We start from the raw sequence: 23,605 nt of genomic DNA, 5'->3' as shown, positions 1-23,605 counted from the left end.
TTTGCTAGCGCACAGTCAAGCAAAGTAGAGCTCTTTTATGCTGAATAACCGCTGTGGTCTTTCCACACCTTGATCTAAGTCCATCCAATGTTCCTGTTTATCTCAGATTGTAGGGACAGGTGGTAGGGGGCTTGGTTTCAAATGTCTGTTTGTCTTGTGTGTAAGACTGCTATTTTCTGCCTCTGGGCTTTCTTTCCTTGTCTAAAGACTAAAGAGAGGTAAATGAATCCTAAGAAGTGTATAGGAGAAACTCTGCAAAAGCATAAGTCCAGTATTGTTTAGCTTGGAGAAGAGAAGGCTCCGGGGAGACCTCATTGTAGCCTTCCAGTATTTGAAGGGAGCATATAAACAGGAGGGAGAATGACTGATTACAAGGGTGGATAGTGATAGGACAAGGGGGAATGGTTTTAAACTGAGACAGGGGAGATTTAGATTAGATATTAGGAGGAAGTTTTGCCATTCAGAGGGTGGTGAGGAACTGGAACAGGTTGCCCAAGGAGGCTGTGGATGCCCCATCCCTGGAGGCATTCAAGGCCAGGCTGGATGTGGCTCTGGGCAGCCTGGTCTGGTGGTTGGCGACCCTGCACATAGCAGGGGGGTTGAAATTGGATGGTCATTGTGGTCCTTTTCACCCCAGGCCATTCTGTGATTCTGTGATTATCTGGCTACTCAGAGTATGATGATTCTGTAACCTGCATAATTTTAATCTTCACCAATTCCTCTTAATATTGCACTTCATAGTGCTTTTCTCCTTAAAGTACTTAAACATTTATTTTCTACCAGGAATGTGCTCTGTTCAGCTTTCATTTGATTTTTCTTTTTTTTTTTTTATTCATATAGTGATAAAGAGAACACAAATACTCAGCGAGCTAATAGATAGAAGGACACACTTGCTCTGCACTTAAAGACCACTTATATTAGACACTTTCAGATGTTTTAAAAACTGGTTTGCTCCAGACACCTTACTCTAACAGATTTTTAAAAGATGAGTGCAAATCTAATCTGATAGTTTAGCATCTCATTCAAGATATTTAAGGCTAGGCTGGATGTGGCTCTGGGCAGCCTGGTCTGGTGGTTGGCGACCCTGCACATAGTAGGGGGGTTGAAACTAGATAATCATTGTAGTCCTTTGCAACCCAGGCCATTCTGTGATTCAGTGATGCTAACCAGTCATCTCAGTGCAATGAGAAGAAAACTGACCACTCACCTAAGATACTTTGTGTCCTCTGGAGCCCTCAAAATGATCATATCTTTTCAGCTGATATTCAGTTTATTGTGCTTAATAAATTCTAATCTGAAACGTGCACTTTGGTCAAGCATGTTATGTGTTTTTTGGTTTTTTCAAATCCATTTTTTTCCCTACAGTCAGGTGCAACTGCTCTGTTCTTTGCTGCACAGCAAGGCCACAATGATGTGGTGAAGTTTCTCTTTGAATTTGGAGCCTCCACTGAATTTAAGAATAAGGTAAGATGGAGGGTCTGGTTTTGCATGCTGATACATTCTAACTATCAAGGGTGTTGTTTCTTCTTTGTATGAAATGTACTGTAGCAGCAGCAAGATGATAAAAAGATTTCCTCACTTAAACATTTTCTGAGTAGTGTGAGTAGTACGGTATATTTTGAAAATATTAACTTGTGAAAATATTTGCTTATGCTACTTGAACTTAATGGCATAATTTGGTCAAAGATCAGTTCACTGATGGTGAGATCAGTCAATCAGTCTTTCCTCTTACGTCATTCTACAACACAAGAAGAAAGGATCTATTCATATAGGTCAGATAGAATCCTATTTTAGGTGTATATTTACTCCATTTATGCATACAGAGATTTGATCCACGTTGACAAGTCTTTATATACCATCATAGGAGACATGAGAATACAATGGCTTCAGTTCTCCCTAAATTACCACTTAGTCATCTGTGACAGGAAGATGAAATACACCTTATAATGTCTGTCTTTTTGTTGTTGTTGATCAGGCTGGTCCTTTTACAGAATTTAAAATAACCAAAAGATCTTGGGTCTGGTTCATCATCTCTCACAGAATAAACAGCATTAAGAGCAGGTATGCTGGCCACAGTGCGTCAATTCTGTTTCTTTGCTCAAGGTGGTACTAACACTTCTGCTTTCAGCAAGCAGAGCCAAAAGCACCAGATTTTCATGAAGCATTCTTGCCCTTGATGTGGTGGCCACATTTCAGAGCACCGGGGCTGATGAAGCTGAAATTCTTTATTTCCATAATCTGGAGAGGACCCTACCAGACACTTAACTTGGCATCTGTAGTGACATGTATTTGAAGAAAAATAGCTCTTTACTCAACAACAACCATTTTTTTTAAGACGTTGTCATCATAGCTACCTCAACCTATACCTGCTTTTCAGAATCCCCCCAAACTCAGGCTTTAAATACAAAAGGAATTGATGGAACATCACTGGGACTCAACTCCTTAAGCTCTAGGAAATGTAGCAGATACTACTGATTAAAAATCCGAAGGTTTCGTGGTCATGGAGCTCGTGCATGTCTGTACAATAGGATGAGCATTGATTCTGGTACTTCAGAGAATTATGCTAGTGGTAAGGAACATCATGACCACAGCAGAGGCATCAATCAGTAAATTTAAAAACATGAGTGAAATTGTGATTTAACACAGCGTGGAGTACAATGTTGGAACTTAGCACCATAGGTTGTAATGGATTTTATAGTGTTGGGTAACTTCATTTATGAGAAGAAGCTGCATGTTAAAGTAAGTGTTGTTTCTCAGTCTTATTTTAGGGTGAGGTATCACAGTGAGGGTAGCAAGTCAGGATGAAGCATATGTAAAGATAGTAAGATTCAGAAAAATATTCTTCTCCCACATCCATCTGTATACAATTGGGTGAATGAATTTACATTGTTCTTTAAGTCATCTGACCTGTAGTCAAGCCACAAAAACTATACTGAAGTACTGAAATGTGTCCCTGTCACAAAAAGCCTGGACCAAAAGCCAGAGAGTATTTGGGACAAAGTATAAGGGTCAGCAGTGTTTTTATTGAGGGAGGAAAAGCAGCAAATGCAGGAAACTCTCACTAAGGGTGGAAAGCAGAGACTCAGTACCTTATTCTGTGTATGGGGACACTTACATCTTCAACAAGCCTTTGCACAGCCTGTGAACTACGTGTTTGTGAAGAAGTCGAGATTTAGCCCACAGGATGAACAGCAGGCTTGCAATTATCTGATCCTTCATGACAATGATGTGATCTGCTTTGGGGCATGCAAAATAAATTTGTGAGTCACTGAGGCAGATAAAAAGGTGTAAAGATCCAAATGATGGGAAAATCTTTCTGCATTCAGTCCCTCCTGCTTCCTTCCACTTTTGGACAAGTGCAGTTCTACTTGAGGCACCACTGATAACACACTGCATTGACAGTAAGCATTTCCCACTGGCTTTTTGGATTGTTTTGGTGTTGGTTCAGTTTTCTGATTTAATAGTGTGAATTTCATAGCTTGAAATTATTACATCAAATTTTCGTTCTGTTAATGGGTGGCTAAGATAATAGGCTTCTCTCTCCTACCCTCCAAACTCCAGACATGAAGAAGCTGACAAAATATGCCTTTCTAAGTCAGAGATAAGGCATTTTCTGATTAAAGCACTCAGCTGGGAGCAGAACTGGAAAAGATGAGGATCCTGTCTGTTTTCCTGCCTGCAAAATTCATCAATTTACAATAATCTTTCTATTATAAATGAAGATGTGTAATTAAAATACAAGCAGAGATTGAAGGTATCTTAGGAAACAGACACTTGAAAGCAAGGCAATGCAAAACCCACTGTCTTCTTTGCAATGTAATTCTCTATACATTTTAATTACTACATTTGTTACTTATATGCAAGAGTTCAGGAGAACAAACAATACAAGAATTCTTGTTATGCTTTGTATCATTTGAATTGATATTCACTATGACAGGCTGTCTAGTATCAAGTGGTATAATTTCTTCTTAAAAAAAAGTGAAAAGTGTCTGCTACGATGCTATGCTTTGGTTCTAGGAAAAAAAAACCAATGTTGATAACACACCAGTGCTTACAGTTTCTGCTAAGCAATGTTGCATAGAGTCAAGTCCATTCTCAGCAAAGGGCCCAAGGAGCTGGGAGGAAACAGAACTAGGACAGTGGGCTTAAACTTGCCAAAAGGATACTCCATACCATATGACATCAAGCAGAAGGAGTTTGGAAGGGAGTGGGAGTGCAACATGCACTCTTCTGCTGCGTGGGGGGCTAGATAAGCATTGCTATGGGAGTGGTGAGCAATTGCTTGTGCATCACTTTTTATATACATTCATATATATGTGTATATAGTCATACGTATTAACCTTTTCCTTTTCTCTATCTTAGTAAATAGTTTTATCTCAACTGACGAGTCCTACTATTTTGTTCCCAATTCTCTCCGCAGTCCCACTTGAGAAGGGAGGAGTGAGCAAATAACTGTGCGGTGCTTAGCCACCTGCCAAGTTAAATCACAACACTGGCAAAGTGAACATCCCTAGAAATAAGTATCAGAGATTTATTGTTTTTCTTAATCTGTGACATGTTATGAGCATGTGTGTGGTTTACATGGTGGCATATTTTCTGAGCGATGCTGCAGGTCACGCAATGTACTGGAGGATGTTTTTCAATAGGTAGTAATGGCAGAAAATCAGTTTCCCTCCCTTGTAGTGTATTTCAGAGAAAGTAAAACACCGTGTACTTCTAAGGTACTTGCAAGCAATGGTGACAGAGGTAAAGGAAGAGGTAGGCAAACGGAGAGGTACATCCCAGATAGCATGTTCTTATCGGATGCTGTCCAAGTGCTTATGTGGGAGACTGGCAGCTAATGTATGCGCTGCCAGTAGGGAGAAGAAGGTAGGGATAAGATAAAGCTGTTTCGAGCAAAGAATGGCAGAGATAGCTGTGAGTCAGGCTCTGTGTTCCCTGCTTGCTGGAAGGGTCTGCAGTGAACAATTAGTGGAAGCTACACTGTGTCAAAGCAACAGGGTATGAGCACTAAATGAGCACAAGGCTGAGTGCCTTCTGTCAGCGCTGTTGCCTGTTAACCTGCTGCAGGGCAGTTATTGCCCTAGGAGTGCCTCCGTGATTGCTCACATGTCCCTGCTCCCACTTTCTGCCCTGCTCGGAGTTTCCAAGAGGCTTGCCAGTACCAAACATGTTGCTTCAGCGTTTTATTTGTTTCAGCTGAGGCCAAAAAAAATAAAGAAAAGTGGGAATCACATGGCTGCAAAGGATTTTAAAACTCAGGCATTTACTTCTTTATTTTCATCCTTCCATCTACGTTCCCTGTATTCTGTAAAACAGTGGGGTATCCAGACAGAATTTTCTGGAGAAAAGGCTCTTGTGCTGGCCAAAAGGGAAGAAAGCATAAGGGAAAGCAAGATGTAAGCTCAATAGGAGTTGGAGGATGTTTTTTTTTTTTTTTTTCCCCTACTAAAAAATGTGGAACTTTGTAGTGTTTCGTCAAACATTGTCAATTCTTTGATTTAACTGAGTGCACTCTTCCATAAGGTTTTTTTCTGTGAAAATTCTGTCCACAATTCCCTTTCTTGGAGCAAGACCTGTTGCTGTTTATCATAGTGATACTTCTACCTATGTGAAAGCTGTGACATCTCCAATGTGGGATCACACAGTTCTGCTCCAGACACACGCCTTATGCTCTGCTGTGCTGACTGTGGTTAGGCCTGCTCTTTGTTTGGGATCTGCCATTCGGTTGCCTCCAGAAATTATGTCAATAAGCAAACAATCTTCTTAAAATAACAGCTTGTGGAGAACACAAGGGTTTTAGAAAATGAAAAACAAGCCATAGAGCAATAAGCGGGCCATAAAGCAACAAACAAACTACTCCCATGTGCATCTGAATGCGCCCATTTCCTTACAGAGGGGGAGACTCGATATTTTTAAGCTTCCTATAGGTCATCCTTCCCTACCTCTCTACAGAGGATGACCAGTCTTGATAGCTCAGTCTTTCTTCTTAACTCATCAACATTTTTCTCCCACTTTCCTTCAGGGAAAGTTCTTTAAAATGCCTGTTATTTTTTTTTTCCGTTTGAAGCCCTTTGATCTGGTAACTCATTACTTAAGCAAAATGGCTTTCAGCTGGTTGTAGATAGGAAGTAGGTTTTATGAAGCCACTAGCTTTTGCCATTGTTTTTAAGTATGTAGAGGTGGGGAGCTTTCTGTGTATATTTTTCTGTTGTTTTTTGTTGTTGTTGCTTCAATCCAGGAACTATTGTGGTTGCTTTCATGTTTTGTTCCAGCAGTTCCTATTAATGTGACAGGAAATCTAGAGACTCACCGTAGCTACAGAGCAACTGACCAGGTTGTCTACATATATTTATTTAAAAGTCCCAGAATTAATATGCAATTCTTAGATGTCACATCTGTGACTCTTCTGACACTGATGCCTTGCTTGCTTTTTAATGTTGCATGGGGGAAAGGCGAATAAGAGATTTTGAGAGTGGTTACAGTCTCTGTGGATTATTTCAGCCATGTCAGACCTTGAGTTTTCATGAGAGTTACAGGCATGAAATAGCACCATAGATTAATAAGTTTGATTGGCACATCCCATTATAAAAAATTCATTCAGCCATTTGGGCTGTAATTTCTCTTGCTGGCTATCTGTCCATGTGGAAAGTTTCAGACAAGACTTTGGAACTGTTTCAGAGAACAAGGCTGAGGGAAAATGCAATCTTTTGCCCACACTAATAACAGCTGTGGAAGCCATTTGTTCGAAATACTTTAGATAGCTTGCTTTGTGGAGGAGCAGCTTGAGACTGGGAGAAATCAGGGAAGAGAGGAAATCTTTGGTAACAGTGATGTGGGGTGTGCGTCATTCTTGCGTGATAGCATGGTGCCGTCCCAGGCAGAAGATAAAGAACCTCTCCATACCAGCGTCAGAAATGATGGCAATTTTTGAACGCATTCAACAGTGTGTGGCAAGCCCTGCATTTGCTGTCTCCGTTGTTTCAGCTGCCTTGGAGTTGTCAGCCAGCAACAGTGAGGCATTTCCCAACTCAGGTGGCCTCTGTGGGAGCAGCTGTGCAAGCCAAACTTGATGAGCGTGCCTCGGCCTACCCTTAGTGTAACTGCCCCAGAAAAGTATTGGGGATATCACTGATGATTACAGATTTGATCTGGTACAAGCTTTCATATTTAGCTACCGTGCTTTTAGATGCATCCTCCCTGCTCTCCTTCAGGCCAACAGTCAGCGGGTGAAAGGCAGAACATGATAGGGCATGAAGTTCTAGTCAAAGAAGGGAAGATGATTGGTAGCTTCTGGAGCAGGTGAAGGGTGTATTGTGAGCCAAATTCTGAAAAGCCTTAAAATTTACTTATATTACATGGTGAAGTTCAGTCCAGCATCTTTGTTCTCAACCTTCTGTACCCTTTCTTCAATTTTTTCACAGGATGGAGGTACTGCTCTTCTAGCTGCTTGTCAGTATGGGCATACAAAAGTAGTGGAAACTCTGTTGAAACACGGTGCCAACGTTCATGATCAACTTTATGTGAGTTATTTGACAAAGATAATATGATAATGCTGTGGATGGAACAAATGTGCTGTTGGTTGGACAGCAGCAGGTACTCTAGCTCCAGCACAGAGAAGCATTTGCCAAACATTGTGGCTTTATAGTTCTCTGCTTCTCTAAGTTGTGTTTTTTGTTAACTGTCTGCTTTGTGTTATTTTGGGAGAAGTGGTACAAAAACAGAAAAGATGATTTAGCTTCCTTTTGGTTCATTGTCTGCATGAAGGCTGAGTTGCAAATCTGCATCAGATTTGTGATGTCCCTTACTATTGAACTAAAGCTCAAAATGTTATTTTCTATCACATCAGGTTTACAGTGCAGACAAAAGTGCAGACAAAAAAGAACTATAAGCCCACTGAAATATTTGAGAATCATTTCATCAGTTTTCTGCCAAGAAGTGCAGAAATTACGTTGTTCTTAAAACAGCTGTTTTGTGTTTTTTCTTAAATATCAGTTAAAATGATGTTATTTGATATCTGCATCACTAGCTTGTTAGTTCTTTGGGCAAAGAATGTTAAAACAACAGAACTGACAGTGTTTAGTTGACTTTTCAGAAAGCTAGATTGAGCCAATGAAGTATTAGATTTACGTTACTTCAACAGAGACTCAAATAAGTTGAGCTTTTCAGCATTCAACAGAAAGGAGTGGCGGGTTTTCTCTTCACTTCCCACTGCTCTTTCCTACTCCAGGGCAGAAGACAAGGCTGACAAAGAGCAGTTTGTTCACTATGAATATATGGGGTTTTTCAGCCATTTCCATGGGGTTTGCAGGATGCTGTCAGTCTGAGGGCTGGTGATCACAGAAGTCACCAACATGCTAGGGGCTGTGCACTGGTTGCACAAGGAGTCCCCACCTCTGTGAGGCCACCTCCCCATATTTATAAAGAAGGGTGCTCCGTTGTCACTGCCGCTCAAGTAGCAACAACCTTTCTAACCTACAGGGAGTTTGTCATCCTGTGCTTGGTAATCCCAGGGCTTTCCACCTGGTTTAAAAATAGCAATACTATCACACCTGCAGATACTTCATGGGCAGTAAAATGACTTCCTGGTTGCCTCTCCTAGAAATGAGCAATATTTGCATTCAGATTTAGAGATGTATTTTTATGACTTTCAGTCATTAAGCAAAACCAGTCAGAAACAGCTGCCTCATAAAATAAGAACACAGTCTCTTAAAAATGAATGTTAGCCTGGCTCCTTTTCTGGGACGTTGCCAAGCAGCTTTTGTGCAGCAGTATCTGGCTGGCAGTTTCAATGGCAGGCAGCCAGAGCAGAAGAATTTTGAGCATGCTCTTGGTCAGTCCTCCTCAAACAATCAAGATAGATGTTTTAATTTTAAGTTGAATCATGTGAGGAGTAGAGGAGAAGACAAGAGAATACACTAACTAAACAATATTACTTGAAGAAATATTTAATGGCCTCTAAACAGCTTTCTTTTTGCAGCATCAGTTCAAATCAAGTACAGAAACCAAATAATTAATTTTAAAAAATGGTTGGATGATAGGCAAACCAAAGCTATCCATCCTGGTTGATGCTATAATTAAGAGCTCATTTAATTTTATACAACCTTGTAAACTTTCTAAATGGATGTGTTCTTGCCATATGTGCTGCTGGAGGAAGCCTACAAAGCACCCAATATCATCACCCAATTTCATGCATTTGCAAAGCAGCCAGAGAAAACAGCCTCCTAAAGGACCCAGGGGCAAATATTCATCTGCAGTACCAGCAGGCATCTCTCTTCTTTACCACGGCAGTGGTCATGAAATGAAGATCAAACTTGTTATCTTCAGTTCATGGGCTCTCTATTCAACTCATGTTTCAGGCCCGAGGAGGACCTCAGCAGTATATGTAAGCAGACAACAGCATTCATTCCAACCTGGTGATATGCCAACAAGGTCAAAAATGGGTTTCCATCAAAATGCCCTGTATTTTGGAAAAATACATACAGGAGGTGCCTGTAAGATATGCCCCTGTGCATTTGAGACACGGTGGGGTGTTCACTCATGGCTCTACTTAAACTAGAATATCCCACTTTCTGGGAAAACTTGCCCTAGAATGCTCTGTGCAGAGTATTGTGGATATATGATGGGTAAATATCTGTCCTACCCTCAATACAAATTTTCACTTCAAGTTCTTTGGATGGATTTTAATGTAGTTTGAACATTTTTCATTAAATTATATTTATTATATAGATATATTATTATATATCTATTATCTATATAATAAATAGATATATTATTATATAGATAAATTATAATTATATATTAAATTATATATGTATATATATAAAACTTCATAACTTTCTCTTATGAAAAAAGCTTATGTGAATCCAAGCGTTGTGCATTTTCTAATGCTGACATCTCCATGTGAAAGACACGTTGAAGAAAAATAAAACCTGAATTAGTTATTTCTTTCACAAGTTTTCCATAGGGAAATGATGGCTTCTCATAGGCTAGGAGATACCCTGTCTTGCATGTGTTACTTTTACATGCTTATATTACAGTCAGTCTCTTCTGCAAGATGTGCCAGAACAGCAGCATGGTAGTTGCTGGCATGGCATAGCAATGTGGTACTGTACCCACTCGTTCAGTCTAAAGGGCAGGCTTCAGTGCCAGAGTCTCCAGCTCTGCAAAGTACTTGGACATGTTTTTACCATGTGCATCTATGTGGCAGAGCACTTCTGTATAGGCATAGAAAAGTGAATAGAAATTAAGTAAATAAATACATTTTGCTAAATGTGAATGGATTTCTAGTTAGGAAGACTGATACTTTGGTGATGAACAAGACGTTTGGTATTCCACACCCAGGATTTAATGCTCAGTGTGATGCACAATGGGAGCTGGTACTTGTGCATGCTGAATGAAAATGTTACCATAGTTTGTTATTGTAGAATCATAGAATGGTTTGGTTTGGAAGTGACCTTTAAGATTACCTAGCTATGATGCCCCTGCTGTAGGCTGGGCAGGTTGCTCAAAGTCCCATACAGCCTGGTTGAACAAGACTTGTGATTTTAGTCATTGTTTCTTGAGCTTAGCTGTATATATGATGTTCTAGCACACAATGGGTTAGAAAGGAGAACATATTTGGTTTGGTTTTGTGTTAAAAAAATTTGTGTCATTTCAACACAATGTAAGCTGGAGGTATTTGTTCTTAGGATGGAGCTTCTGCAATTTTCTTGGCAGCTCAAGGAGGCTATCTGGATGTCATCCGATTGCTGCTTTCTTCAGGAGCCAAAGTTAACCAGCCACGGCAGGTAAGCTCCACCCTTCAAGGCAGCGTTGATGTCCAATTACTAAACTTTACAGCTATTAAAAGTTAACACTGTAATTTTTACTGGGCACTGGGTTCCCATGGTGGTCTTTCACTGGAGGGTAGAATGTAGCTGTGCCTGTATTTGTGTTTTAGTTCAGATTTGTTGTGTGGATTTGAAGTAAGTGCCCCAGTCATTTCTGCTTGCACACAACCTAGATTGTTTCTGTAAAAAGTGAAACTAGAAGCTATGTTTTAGGTGTGCAACAACTGTGCTTCAAATCAAACAGGGATCAGACGTCTGGCTATTCTTCTGGACAACTTTGAACCACGTGCAGGTTGGGTATGCTTGGGCCATGGAACCAGGCTAAATCAAAATGAAACTCTCAATTTGTATTTGATGATGATGTAAGTGCCTTGCACTACCTCTTGCAACTACTGTCCTGCTTCTGCTGTACCAAGTTACTTGTGAACATGAACATGGTCCATCATATCCTCATTCTTTTGAAAATTTTGGAAACACTTGGAAAAGCTTGTGAGATACAGTATTATATCTAGTATACCTGGCTTCGAATATATATATATATATATATATATATGTGTGTGTGTATATATCAGTATCAAAGCTAATCTTTGACAAGACCTTTCACATTTAGTTTTACTATGCGTTCTCAGTGTGCACTTTGAAACTCAGGCTGGAGCATTAACCAACAGGGAGGGAGGCTGGCAGCCAAGCCCTGCACTGATGTTCTCATTGCTCCTAGGCTGCCTCCACATTGTCTCCCTAGGTCAAGGTTATGAAGTGTTGTTGACTGTTAGTTAATGCAGTCTAAAAAATCAATATGGAAAGATAGATCAGTGTATGCATTAATGCCTTTTGAGCGGGTTAATACAAAGTTGGGGAGCCTTTGATTTACCTCAACCAGTTTAGTCCATGTCACCATAAAAACCACACTCTACGCCAACTACCAAAAAAAAAAGTAATTATAATGCTTCAACTAATTCTTTCTGACAGTACATTTCAGCTCTTCAATACAATTTCTATAACACAGTGCTTTGTGATGCATTTTTAAATCTTAGTTGAGGCAGAGGCTCAGCTCCATGTGAATGTTCCTCCTGGCTCTGTTTTGTCTCTGACAGCATGGGCTTAGTTTGCTTCAGGGTACCTCCGATCCCTGCTAAGATTATGGCTGGATAGGTCTGAGGCATTTATGTTTAGGCCCACTGTAATCTGAAGGATTTCCTTAACAAATTGAATGTTTTTATTGTTTAATTAGTAAAGTAATGGTTGGATGGACTTCAGTCCCTTTCTTGCTAACAAATTTGTACTCTGTTCAAAGGTGGCATGGTGGTCACCAGGAATGTAGGCCTAGATGGGGCAGTTTTTATGCCAAATGACTCTTACCATCAAACTGCTGCTCATACTGCTGTAGGAAACTATTTTAAGCAGTGTAACACTGGATGTGGGGCGTCCAGCGTCAGCTCATGCTTCCCTGCCTCGTATGTCTACATTTTCCTCTCTATCTTGTGAGCTTGGGGTCATAACTGATGTTCCTGACCATCTGCATGTTCCCTATGTGTGTATTCCTGCTTCTACAGTGGGTCTTGTGCCCCATTTCCCAGTCCCTCAAGGTTTCTGTTGACACATGGGCACATCTCTGGTGGCACTGGATGCCTCTGTGCAGGCCCTCTGGCTCAACTCTCACAGGGCTGAATAGTGAAGCTTTCTGGAGAGTTTCTTCCCTGGAAATGTCATTTTGCTTGATTTTTAGCTTGCTTCTATTCTTTCTGACATTGTGATGGGGCCCCCATGGAGCTGGACTGGAATTTTTTTGTCATCTTATTGTCTAGACAGAGCTTGGGACAGTGTCTGCAGACTGATGTAGGCAATGTTTCTTTGCTTCTCTAACTCAAAAGCAAAGCTAGAAGATTATTTGGCAGTGAATTTTACACTGTGTTTTGGCAGCCTGTGTCCCAGCAAGCTTTAGTTCGACTGGCTGAGTAGATTCAAAATACTCTGAAAATTAATATTTGTGTACATGAAATGTAATCACATATATGTAAGCAAGTAAAACCACACAGAGTACAGACTTCAGACTTGGCTTACCTATTATAAACAAGAATTCAGCTGGTGTAATGATACAAGATACAAAAAGACTGATGGGCAGGATGGTGGAGATGACACTGAATAGCCTGAAAGTAAGGGCTCTCTGTCCCTGAAAGTCATCAGTGGGAATACTGGAGTTATTTCACCTCCTGCATTAATCCAGGCCTTCCTAAAATTTCAAGCCACCAGCAAGCACTGAGAAGGAGCATCAGAAATTTCCATCAGGGTGTGTTTGGGATTGTTGGACATAATGAGATATAGTTCGTATCTACAATGAATTTATAATCAAATAAGGAAATAAACACAGCTTAAAACATATGCAGTATTTAACACTGTTTATTCTATAAATGTTATGGTCTCCAGTCTGCTGGGTGGGCAGAGAGACAAAAGGAGGAAAGTACACTTTGAACTGCTTCTTTCCCTGAGCTTGCTTTTTTCCTGACTCATCTCCAAGCCCTAATATCTGTTTGTACAGGAATCCTCACATCACTTCTTAGTAGTATGTAATATCTCTTTTGCACCTCGCATAAACACGAAAATGGATAGAAATCTAATCTACTCTATATAAATGTGTTTACATAAACCTGCCTGTTAGACATTGTTTAAAAGACAGAAGCTGACGTTACTCAGTGGGAACCCACTATCAACTTCGTCATCTTTCTTCCCTTTAAGTGAAGTTCTCCAAGATGGTCACTTTCTCACAACGTATTTCTGCCTCTACCCTGTAACTGATGATGTCTAACAGCAATACGATTAAAGGCAGTTTATTGGTAACACTGATGTTATCTAACACAAGTGTTTCCTTCTGCTTCTTTTCATTTGTAACTGAAAAGACTCATCCTTATAAATGTCACTGTGAGTGAAAGAAAGCTGACGTGTTCCCCATGCTGTTCTTGTATTTGCATTTCTTATGCAAACAGAAGCATGGATTCACAAAGCAATAGTTCCTCATACACATCACATGGTGTAGACGTCTCTCAGACATTTTCCAACCTTATAGGCTTTTTAGTATCTCTCTCGCTACTTTCTAGAGCCCTCTGGTGGAAAAAAAATTATGAAGTGTCAGCTTACTAACAGAGTAAACAGTATAAATTGAAAGGGTTTTTGCTATCACGCTAAAATCACATGCTCTGTGTGTAAGAGAGCCTTTGTTATTTTTGAATCATAAAGACCATTCATTGCACTAACAGGTTATGTAGTAGAATGAGGTCAGCCAATAACTTCTATGTGATCATTTATAGAGATGTGATAGAAGAGTTGACAAAGACCCCATTCTTCACCATTTGGGAAGGCTGAAGATACCAGGACTCACATTTGCTCTTTCTCGGAACCAGAAAGAGGAAAGACCAAAATGCTATACCAAAAGAGGAAATAAGTTTTCTGATTCCTCCAGTGGATTAAGTCACTAGCCCATAGAAAGCAGAGCACTGGTTCAACAGGGTTTTTGAATAGCTTTAGCAGGTCACATGAATCTTCATTTGGCACCGAAGAGTTTGCTTCTTTGATCAAGGTGGAAATATTTCATTTAAAATAAAAAGCTGTTTTCTTCCAAAACTTCTCATTAAGGCTCTTCTGGGGGCACCAGTATATTTTGTCTCCTATCTTTCCTGCCAAGTCTCCAGGCTGCTGGGTGAGGCGAGAGGAACTGGCAGGCACTGAGGGCACAAGAAGGCACCCTGCTACTTGTGGCCTCACTTAAAAGTTGAAGTCCATACAGGAAAAGCCTTTTGTTAAAGGCCAGTGAAAATCAATTTGGCACCACATAACTGCTGGAGACCTCTTTTAGTTCTGAGAAGCAAACTTGTCCATTTATAATCAAAAGGAGGAATAAGCACAAAACTGAACTCCAATTGCAGCAAGAAATACTTTGTGTTTCAACTCACCTTTGCATTTGAGGTAGAAACCTGACAATAATTTTAGCTTGTTTTGAGCATGCATTTTATTTTCTGAGATTTTCTGCTCAAATAATGATTATATAAGATTATTATTATTATTTTAATTATCTGTTTTTTGCAAACCAGATTGGTTCACACTGTGTTCCTTGAAAAGTGCCTTGTTTTCTAGTGGAGTTCTTGCAGATAAAATCTTTAATGTACTCACCATTACTGTAAGTCTGGACATTTTTATTAGGTTCCCTAAGAAGAGACAGTGTCTCCTGCCACATCTAGCCACCTAGAGTTTTGACTATGCAGCATACCTTTGACCTTTATGTTTCAAACTTCCCTATGTATTTAAAGCATATCTGGGAAGCCAGAGATGGCTTTAAGAATTCATAGAGTAATGCTTGCTTCAAGTCAAATGTGCAAGAGAAAATATCTAAGGGTACCCTGACGCCTTAAGTGGAAAGGTTCTGACTTCATGCACTGAGCTCCCATGTCCACATTTCATAGAATCATTGAATCACCAAGGTTGGAAAAGACCTCTAAATCATCCAGTCTAACCGTCTATCTGTTGTGCAGGAGTTTGTTGAGGAATTGAAGTTCATCCATATCCACAGACAAGGAGTACAGGATATAAAAGTGAGACCTTTAACAGTCTTATTTCGTTTGAAGGATGGGACAGCACCTTTGTGGATTGCATCGCAGATGGGCCATAGTGAAGTGGTGCGAGTCATGCTGCTCCGGGGAGCTGAGCGGGACGCTGCACGGGATGTGAGTAGCACTTGTCTGCGGATTCTTCTTGGCTTGTTTTAAGGCTGCAAAGCAGTCTGAAGGGAGGCCCAGTGTTCCCAGAGCTTACCCTGTTTGCCAAGTTGTAACGTTTTCCCATGGGCTCTCTTTCTCCATACATGTCTGGAATAAGGAAATGACATCCTGGAATAAGGGACTGAAGATAGAGTCATAGAATAGAATGGCTTAGGTGGGAAGGGACCTTGAGGATTGCCTAGTTTTAATCCCCCTGCCACCCACTAGATCAGGCTGCCCAGGGCCCATCCAACCTGGTCTGGAATGTCTCCATGGGTGGGGCATTGACAACTTTGCACAACTTGTTCCAGTGCATCACCACCTTCTGAATAAAGAATTTCTTCCTAACATCTAAGCTAAGTTTAAAGCCATTCCCTCCTGTCCTAGCATTGTCAGACCATATAAAATGTCAGTCCCCCTCCTGCTTATAAGCTCCCTTCAAGTACTGGAAGGCTGCAACAGAGTCTCCCCAGAGCCTTCTCTGAGCTAAACAAGCCCAACTCCCTCAACCTTTCTTCACAGGAGAGGTGCTCCAGCCCTCTGAAATGCCCATATAAATGAGACACGGGCATGAAATATAATATCACTGGTTTATTTCTCCTTGAAGTTTTCACCTCTCAGGGGAACAATCCTCCAGATGCCCTGAAATCAGCAGCCTGTGTTGTAGAGATGCCTCCTCAGGGGTGATGAGCAGAGCAAGACCCTTCTTCCAGGATGTGGGGGACAGCTGGTGTTGCCCTCCAGACTAGGGGAATGAGGATAAAATGTTTGTTATGATCGAACTGATCTTCTTCCCTTTTTTAAAGGATGGTACAACTGCTTTACTGAAGGCTGCCATTAAAGGGTACAACAATGTGATAGAAGAGTTACTGAAATTTTCTCCCACTCTTGGTCTGCTGAAGGTTAGTAGTGAAACATACGGAATTTTTGACAAATACAAGAAGTCAAAGAGTCAAATGGAAGTCCTAATGTTCCTAATTATGCAAGTGGAAGATGATAAAGACCTCGAGCTCAGAAAGTCAAAAGAAAAATGGAATGAACTTGTTTAGTCACTGGGGCTACATAGAAACAAGTCATTTGAAAAGATGCTGTGAATTTGATTTTTGGAATGAGGAAGCACACTGTGTTGTGGAAGGAATTATCTTAGTTTCTGTCAGCTGACAGAATCTGTCAACAGATTGCTCATGATGTTGCAGTTTTTAGCATTATACCCTGCACTTTACTGACTTTAGTCAGCAAACTCTCAGCGTCCTGAGAGATCTGTTGTGAGCAATTCTCTCTTTGTTTTGGAATTCAAAACATGACTTAAAAAATAATAGCAGATCTTTGGAAGCTGCATTTTAATAGCAAATGAAATTGAGTGTACTCATAAATCACATACTTTGATAGACTCTGTGGATGCAGCTAATTGGCAGTCTTGATATACTTGAAAATCCAGGTGTCATTAATTTAGTTGTTAATTATAAGTATGAAATATCTTCCACACTTAGTTGAGCTGCCAGTTTGCAGACATGAGCAAAAGGTGAGCTATGAAAAAAAAAAATCACCATTCAGCTGTCTGCCAGTGAGAGCATTAATCATCAGAGAAGGGAAATAATATGCACAGATGGTTTCCATTACTGCTTGTCCTTGTTTTTCACTTGCTAATGGCTGATACTGCCAGGCAGCAGAAAGTGCTGAGTTCATTTCACCTCTGATGTATTGTCAAGGACAATTTTTAAAAGAAGATATTACTGTGATGAAAAGACCCTGAATTTTTTCATTAAAGCATTTAACATCATCTCTTTTGTAATTCACTAGCATGCCTGCACCCTGTTTAAATCACAGTCATACTCTTTGATGACATAACCTTTTCCATATTATTTACTGTTTGTATGTTTGTTCATTGCTAACGTTTTTGTTTCACTGCCCTTTTGATTTCAAATGTCTCCACTGGTGTTTTCCAGAACGGTACTTCTGCTCTCCATGCAGCTGTTCTGAGTGGCAATGTTAGGACGGTGGCATTGCTCCTGGAAGCAGGAGCAGACCCATGCCTGAGGAACAAGGTAAGTCTCAGCATGCCGCCCTGGGCAAGGACACACCAAGAGCTTTGGAGCACCTGTGCATGTCACGTGCTCGCTAGGTTATATCCTGGGGAACAGTAATCTGTTATTTGTTTTGATAAGCCAGAACTTATATTTGTGTCTCATATGGCAGATGTGTAAGGAGGATATTTCTGTGGTAAGGAATGTGCATATTGGCTCCTTTGGTAAATTTTGATTAGGATTTAGCACATTGCTAATATTGAAAATACCTCAAAGTTACATACACCTTTCCATACATTCTTATAAATGTGTTCGTTTACTGAAATAGCTTCAGATTCCTTTTATGACAGCAACTCTTTATTTGCAGAAATTTGTCTTTTTTTATTCTGTGAAGTGTTTTAATACTTTTTGGTCACTTCTATGGACATATCTTCCTCTCTGAGTTGTGTTTATGAACTATTTGCTGTTGTCATTTGAGATCTGACTGGCTTAGTTAAGCTGTGAATGAATGAACTGGTATTTACTTCTGGTTTATGATGATGTCAGTGAAATTTTATAACACAAATAATCCCGCATATGCATTTTGAATATTTTGGTTATTTAACATAAAATCTATGCATGTTATTTCTATATCAATCCACTTGATGGCAGCAGAGTTAATGCTGCTTGTACGGCAGTTTGTTCTGCTGTTATCCTCCAACGTGCAACGTTTTTCTGTCCTTGATGGCAATTTGCAGAAGGAGAGTATACAGCATAGAAAATCTGTGTTTATAACCTCTTCTACCCATTCTTTTAATGAGATGTAAAACAGAATATGTTTTCAAAACAGAATTACCGATTTTCAGAAGTAGATTCATTATAAGTATTTTTTTGCTATCAGGTTTTTTTTTTCAATACATAAAGAAGACCAAACTCTGCTTTTCTATTACCTATCCTAAAGAATAGGGCTGACTATTTCCTAGCAATTAAAGTCTTTCCTTGGATTTTTCTCTCCCCAAAACAGCGCAGCAGCAATGTTCTCTTTCAATTTTGTGCCAGCAGCAAAGAGAACTCGAAGGATACCATTTAGTTTGGGCAGGCAGCACAAAATGAGCTGAGCAGACAGATCCCAGGCTAAGATTATTTTGAAGACTTGAGTGATACTTGCACACTGCGTGCAAAGATTACTTCTTAAGATATCTCCAACAGTGGTGGAGACAACGCTGAAATAAGCATGTAATGGTTAAGCTCTGCACCATCTTCTTTAGGGCTGAATGCTTTTAAAACGTGTTTTGGAAATAATTGCTTATTTTTTTCTAACTTGGAGGGTTTTTGTTCCAGGCAAACGAACTGCCAGCAGAACTAACAAAAAATGAACGTATCCTCCGACTCCTCCGCACAAAGGAAAAGCAAAGGAAAAGCTAATGCAGCAAATGTGTTTTGGCAGAGTTGTGCCCCGATGACATTAGCATGACAGTAAACCTAGATTGCCCAAGAAGGGCTTTTTGGAACAGTTTGCAGAACTGATCAGCCTCTCCAGCATATGACTGCGAACATGTGAGGCCCTTGCCAGGGAGCCACCGTGCCCTCGGGCCTCCGCCTGGCATCTCTGAACTCAGAAGGATGATGACAAGAGCAGGGTTTGGCCTGAGAGCAGGGTTTGCATACAGCCTTGCCTACGCACCAGGGTCCCACCAGTGCTGGCACTGACGTTAGCTCCTCCACGCCTGCAGTGTGTGCTTCCCCCCACACCCAAGTGCTCCCAGTGTTTCGAAGACACATTCCCACACTGGCATGGCCACACGCCTGTGATGAGTGCCTCAGGGTGCACTTGTGGGCTGGGAGCACTCAGCCCTTGTGCCAAAAGGACACCCAGGTCTTGCAGCTGTTTGGAGTCAGTTGGTCCCTATGGTGCTGCTGCAATCCCTCTGCTGGCAGTGCTAGCTCTGCCAATTCCTCTGTACCACCAAGTGCCACACAGGGCTAGAGGGACATCCCATCTGTGACATCCTTACAAGAAAAGTCCTCCTGCCAGCCCAGGGCTTTGGTAACATTTTGGTTTCTACCTAGAGCTTTGTAAAATGATCCAGAGCATTATGAATTATGCCAAAAGATACCGAACAAATAATAACTAAAGTGACTTCCTCCTTGATGTAGCATCTGAACTGATTCCTCTGTCCAGCAACAGAGACACAGTGGGACAGTGTGCAGCATTTTGCAGTGTGCGTGCAGTGCTGTGGGAAGGCATCCCCAGCCCTACAGCATACATACCTGCCTTTCCACAGGCAGGAGAGGATCAGTTACTGAGCAAAGGAAGTACACCAGAAGTTTGGCTGTCAGACACAACACTACAGATGCTCTACAATTAATCTACATATGTTCTGCATGCCCTTCCCTGTATGTAACACTATGGTTTGATATGCACAGCTACTATGCAATGCACTTGTTCCAAAGTCTGTGATGGGAGTTAATGGAGAAGTCCACAGCATACAGGTGTTTTAACAGCTGGTGAGAGGGTTACATGTAGCCGCCTTTGAACAGGCCCACTAATGAATGTGGGCCTGGAAAACTCAACAGCAAATCTGGCCTTTTTTTGTGGCTGAGATGCTTAGAATGACACGTGCTACTTGGTGCCTGTGTGCAGAAGGCAGTGCAAATTGTTAAGGTGTTGGAAAGAGCTGTTATAACCTTATTACTGTAAGTTGCTACATTAAAACCCAGTCATTTCTGCAGTATAAAAACATATTAAGTCTTGTTAGCCACAAACACGTTACAGGTTATTTTACAGTGAGTTGAGATATAATGTTAATCCAGTATATATAAATCCAGGCATTTCACTTGTCTTCAGACCCTGACAAATTGTTGAAAAGTTGCTTATGATGTTGAGGACAGAGAAAATTGTAAGGAAACCCAAAGTATGCTCTGCTTTAAAAATGTCTGGCTAAGGATTTAGCTCAGTTTTTGCACTTTTGCTTCAGTGTCTGGAGGGAAAAAAAAAAGATTAGTGAGTTTGCACAAAGAAATGTAGTTTACGTAGAGCAAATTAGCCATATATATTACCAAATGATAAAGTTATTCTTTTTGTGAGTGAGGTAAGAAGTCAGGGCTGGATGAAGGGAGCTGCTTGGCAGCTGAAATTTCTCTTAATTTTCTATTCAGCATTAGAAAGGAAAGCTTTAAGTTTTCCAACAGAGGAAGGCAACATCAGAAAAAAAATCTAATTGTTTAGGTAATACATGCTGCTGTGTTTTTAAATTCAAATAATGTTGTGCCTCACTGAAACTTGCAGATGAATTGGTACAGAACCAAAGAATTATGCAAGGTATGTGCAGGATGATTGCATGCAGGTTTCAATCCTGTGCAAGACTGAAAAAAAATGGAGCAGGTAGAAATCTTGAGAGCCTTATTGGGAAAGTTTGTTGCACAGCATTTTACAGGGCTGGACTCTTTAACTTCTTTAACAAGCAGTGCTGGAGAGGATGAGTTCATTTGGAGGCCCCAGCGGGCTGAAGGTGAACACACTGTTCTGGAGAAAGCTACAGGGACTCCAGGCAGCCTTGCCACAACACTGATATTTCTCCCTAAAGTTTCTGCATATAAACAGCTGGGAAAAACCACATTTTTAAGATGAAAAGCCTTGACATAGTTGTAAAGGGGAAGGATAATCACTGGAGGGTCTTCAGTAGCCAGCCATTCTGGGTGAGCAATCTATCAGATGGGCTGCAGGTAACCTCTCCTTCCTGCCAGGCGTATTTCCTTGTTCAAGTAGTCTCACCCTAAAAGGGGCAGCTACTCAGCAAAAGAACTACTTGAGCTATGCCTGCCCATGAGAAAATGCTCCCCACCATTCACAGCAGGACTTTCTAAGTCCTGTTTCCTGCTGCCTCCACGACTAGCTACCACAGCCTATGTCCTAACGCAGCAGGTGAAGATCATCTGGGATGACATATCCCATATGGAGTATCTGGTGGCGTTCTGAGGGGATGCAGTTACTAGATCTTCTTTTCTGAGCAACGTTGGGCTACGACAGGCTTTTCTTATTTCTAAAGAATATTTAAAATGTGGTTCTGCCACAGTTTGAAGGGAAAGGCTTGTAGCTCCCTCTAGGCTCTCCTTAATGCTGGGTGGTAAGGTCCACAGGCTGTACAACAGTGGTAGAGAAGTGTCAGGAAAATCTTTTTCTGCCATGTTCAGGCTGAAGTTGAATCTGGCTTCAGCCAAGAGCCTCCTCATCCAGCTTGGGATTTTTAGGCATGAAGACCTTCTGGTATTTGCTTCATCTCAGAGCCTTTGAAGAGAGGGCTGGATTTGGCTTCGAGTTCCCTGTAACCAAAAGGTGCTTATTTTGGCTGTAGATGGGCTTGGAAGTTGCAATACTGTTTACCACCATGCAGTTAACCTTTTCACAAAGAAACCTTAACAATTCTTAGTGTTTATGTAACCACTGTTATCTTTAAAGTGCTCAGTAAATACTGCTGCGGTTTGTTTGTTGTTCTAAAATGGAAACCTGCATACCCTCCCTGGCTGAAGTGATGTATTGATATCAACAGTAGCTCTTTACATTGTTGTAGTGCCTTTTGTGTGAGGGATTCAAAGTGCTCTGCAGACACAGCCATCTTTGGAAGTTCCAAAATGCATTTCTGGGGTAGGCAGGGAAATAGATGATTTCATTCACACACCAATCAAACGCAGCAGCTGCTCACCTGTTCACATTAATAGGCAAGAATAAACTTAGACTAGAAATTAAGTGGCACCAAATCCACTTCATAGATGACAGGAAGAAGGTAGGTACTGGATAAGGACATGAAGTAGAAATAGGACAACAAGCCAAAATGCTTTCATTTTCCAAGAAGTGCCATAAATACGTGTATCTCACAGACAACAACAGCGCCAGTAGCACAGTGCTTTTAGGCTTGTCTCTCTGCAAATTGAGATCCAGGGGCGTAGCCTGCTGCCCTCTCTATCTGGAATTTATGCAGGTATTATGGGATGCTGACTTCCTATCAGCTGTAACTGAATACAAAGGATGTGCAAGAACAAGCTCCACGTGAGCCAAGGAAAAGTATAAAGCTTTGTGCCTGTATTTCAGATATCTAGCCATTGTAAGATAGAGATGAGCATAAGGAAAGACCTGTGGGTACTCAGAGAGCTGGCATCCCATCAGAGATGTGATAGTGGTATGGCCTCAGATCACAGGTATATGGAGCCCTTTATTTAGCATGATCGCTGCTGTGCAATGTACAGGGACAGGCACGTGGGTTACAAAAGGTAATGTCCTATCTCGTGACCTAATGCCACTTCTTCCACACGCCAGTCTTTCCCTGGAGCAAAATTGCCTTGCTATTGATCCACCCACCTTTGTTTAGATTAGAAGAGCTGAGAGGATCAGAGCACCAGATGAAATAGCCGCAGGTCAGACTTAATGCACTTTAATAATCGTTGTTTGTCTCAGAATCTATTTGCAGGAATCATTCACACTTTATACAGCCAACCATAGTGACTACTGGGAAATCAGTAAGTAAATCAAATTGCATCTTTTCTTGGAAGTTTCAGAATTGTTGTACATAGAATGAGGTAGCACAAAAACTGTCCCATTTGTCCTTCACTTAATGCAAATACTGAACAGACACAAAATACTACTGTTGTTTGGAACCCCTGTCATTACCCCACGCTCCATGAGTCAATGGTGTTAAAATGCTAATGTATGCTAAAAATCCAACCAAAGATCATACACGTGGCTCTTTTTTTCCAGCATTGGAGTAACATACTGCACATATGGGACTAAATAGAGTTGTGCCTTCTCACTGCAGCTCTGCATTCAGTCCTTTCAGATGTCATCTTCGTTTCATACTTGTCTGAATTCCAGTTTCTTTTGACCTGCCCTTCTACACATTCAATAACACCTACATAAATGTCACGCAGCATAAGCCTGATGATACTCGACAACAAGAATGTTGCCTTGCTAAAACATATTTTTCCATGCCACTGTTTCAATAAAAATGAATATATTACTCAGCTTATCACA

General features: G+C 40.9%; 1 protein-coding gene across 6 annotated transcripts in view; it reads left to right on the top strand.

Annotated features, from left to right (window-relative positions):
• ANKRD29 (ankyrin repeat domain 29) overlaps positions 1-23,605 on the top strand; it is a 34,312-nt gene extending 10,707 nt beyond the window's left edge. For 5 of the 6 annotated variants that reach the window (XM_040688630.2, XM_040688611.2, XM_015277978.4 and 2 more), the window contains 7 exons: positions 1,366-1,464; positions 7,425-7,523; positions 10,692-10,790; positions 15,446-15,544; positions 16,384-16,479; positions 17,524-17,622; positions 18,922-23,605. In XM_040688630.2, the coding sequence (XP_040544564.1) occupies positions 1,366-1,464; positions 7,425-7,523; positions 10,692-10,790; positions 15,446-15,544; positions 16,384-16,479; positions 17,524-17,622; positions 18,922-19,005 (675 nt within the window). In that variant the 3' untranslated portion in view covers positions 19,006-23,605. Of the gene's footprint in view, positions 1-1,365; positions 1,465-7,424; positions 7,524-10,691; positions 10,791-15,445; positions 15,545-16,383; positions 16,480-17,523; positions 17,623-18,907 lie in introns of all 6 variants that reach the window. The other variant, XM_046938219.1, reaches the window with a different exon arrangement.

Source organism: Gallus gallus, chromosome 2, assembly GCF_016699485.2.
Source record: "Gallus gallus isolate bGalGal1 chromosome 2, bGalGal1.mat.broiler.GRCg7b, whole genome shotgun sequence".
In the NCBI taxonomy this organism is placed as follows: Eukaryota; Metazoa; Chordata; class Aves; order Galliformes; family Phasianidae; genus Gallus; species Gallus gallus.
The sequence above is the reverse complement of the archived record's forward strand: the minus strand, read 5'-3'. Positions and strand labels throughout refer to the sequence as shown.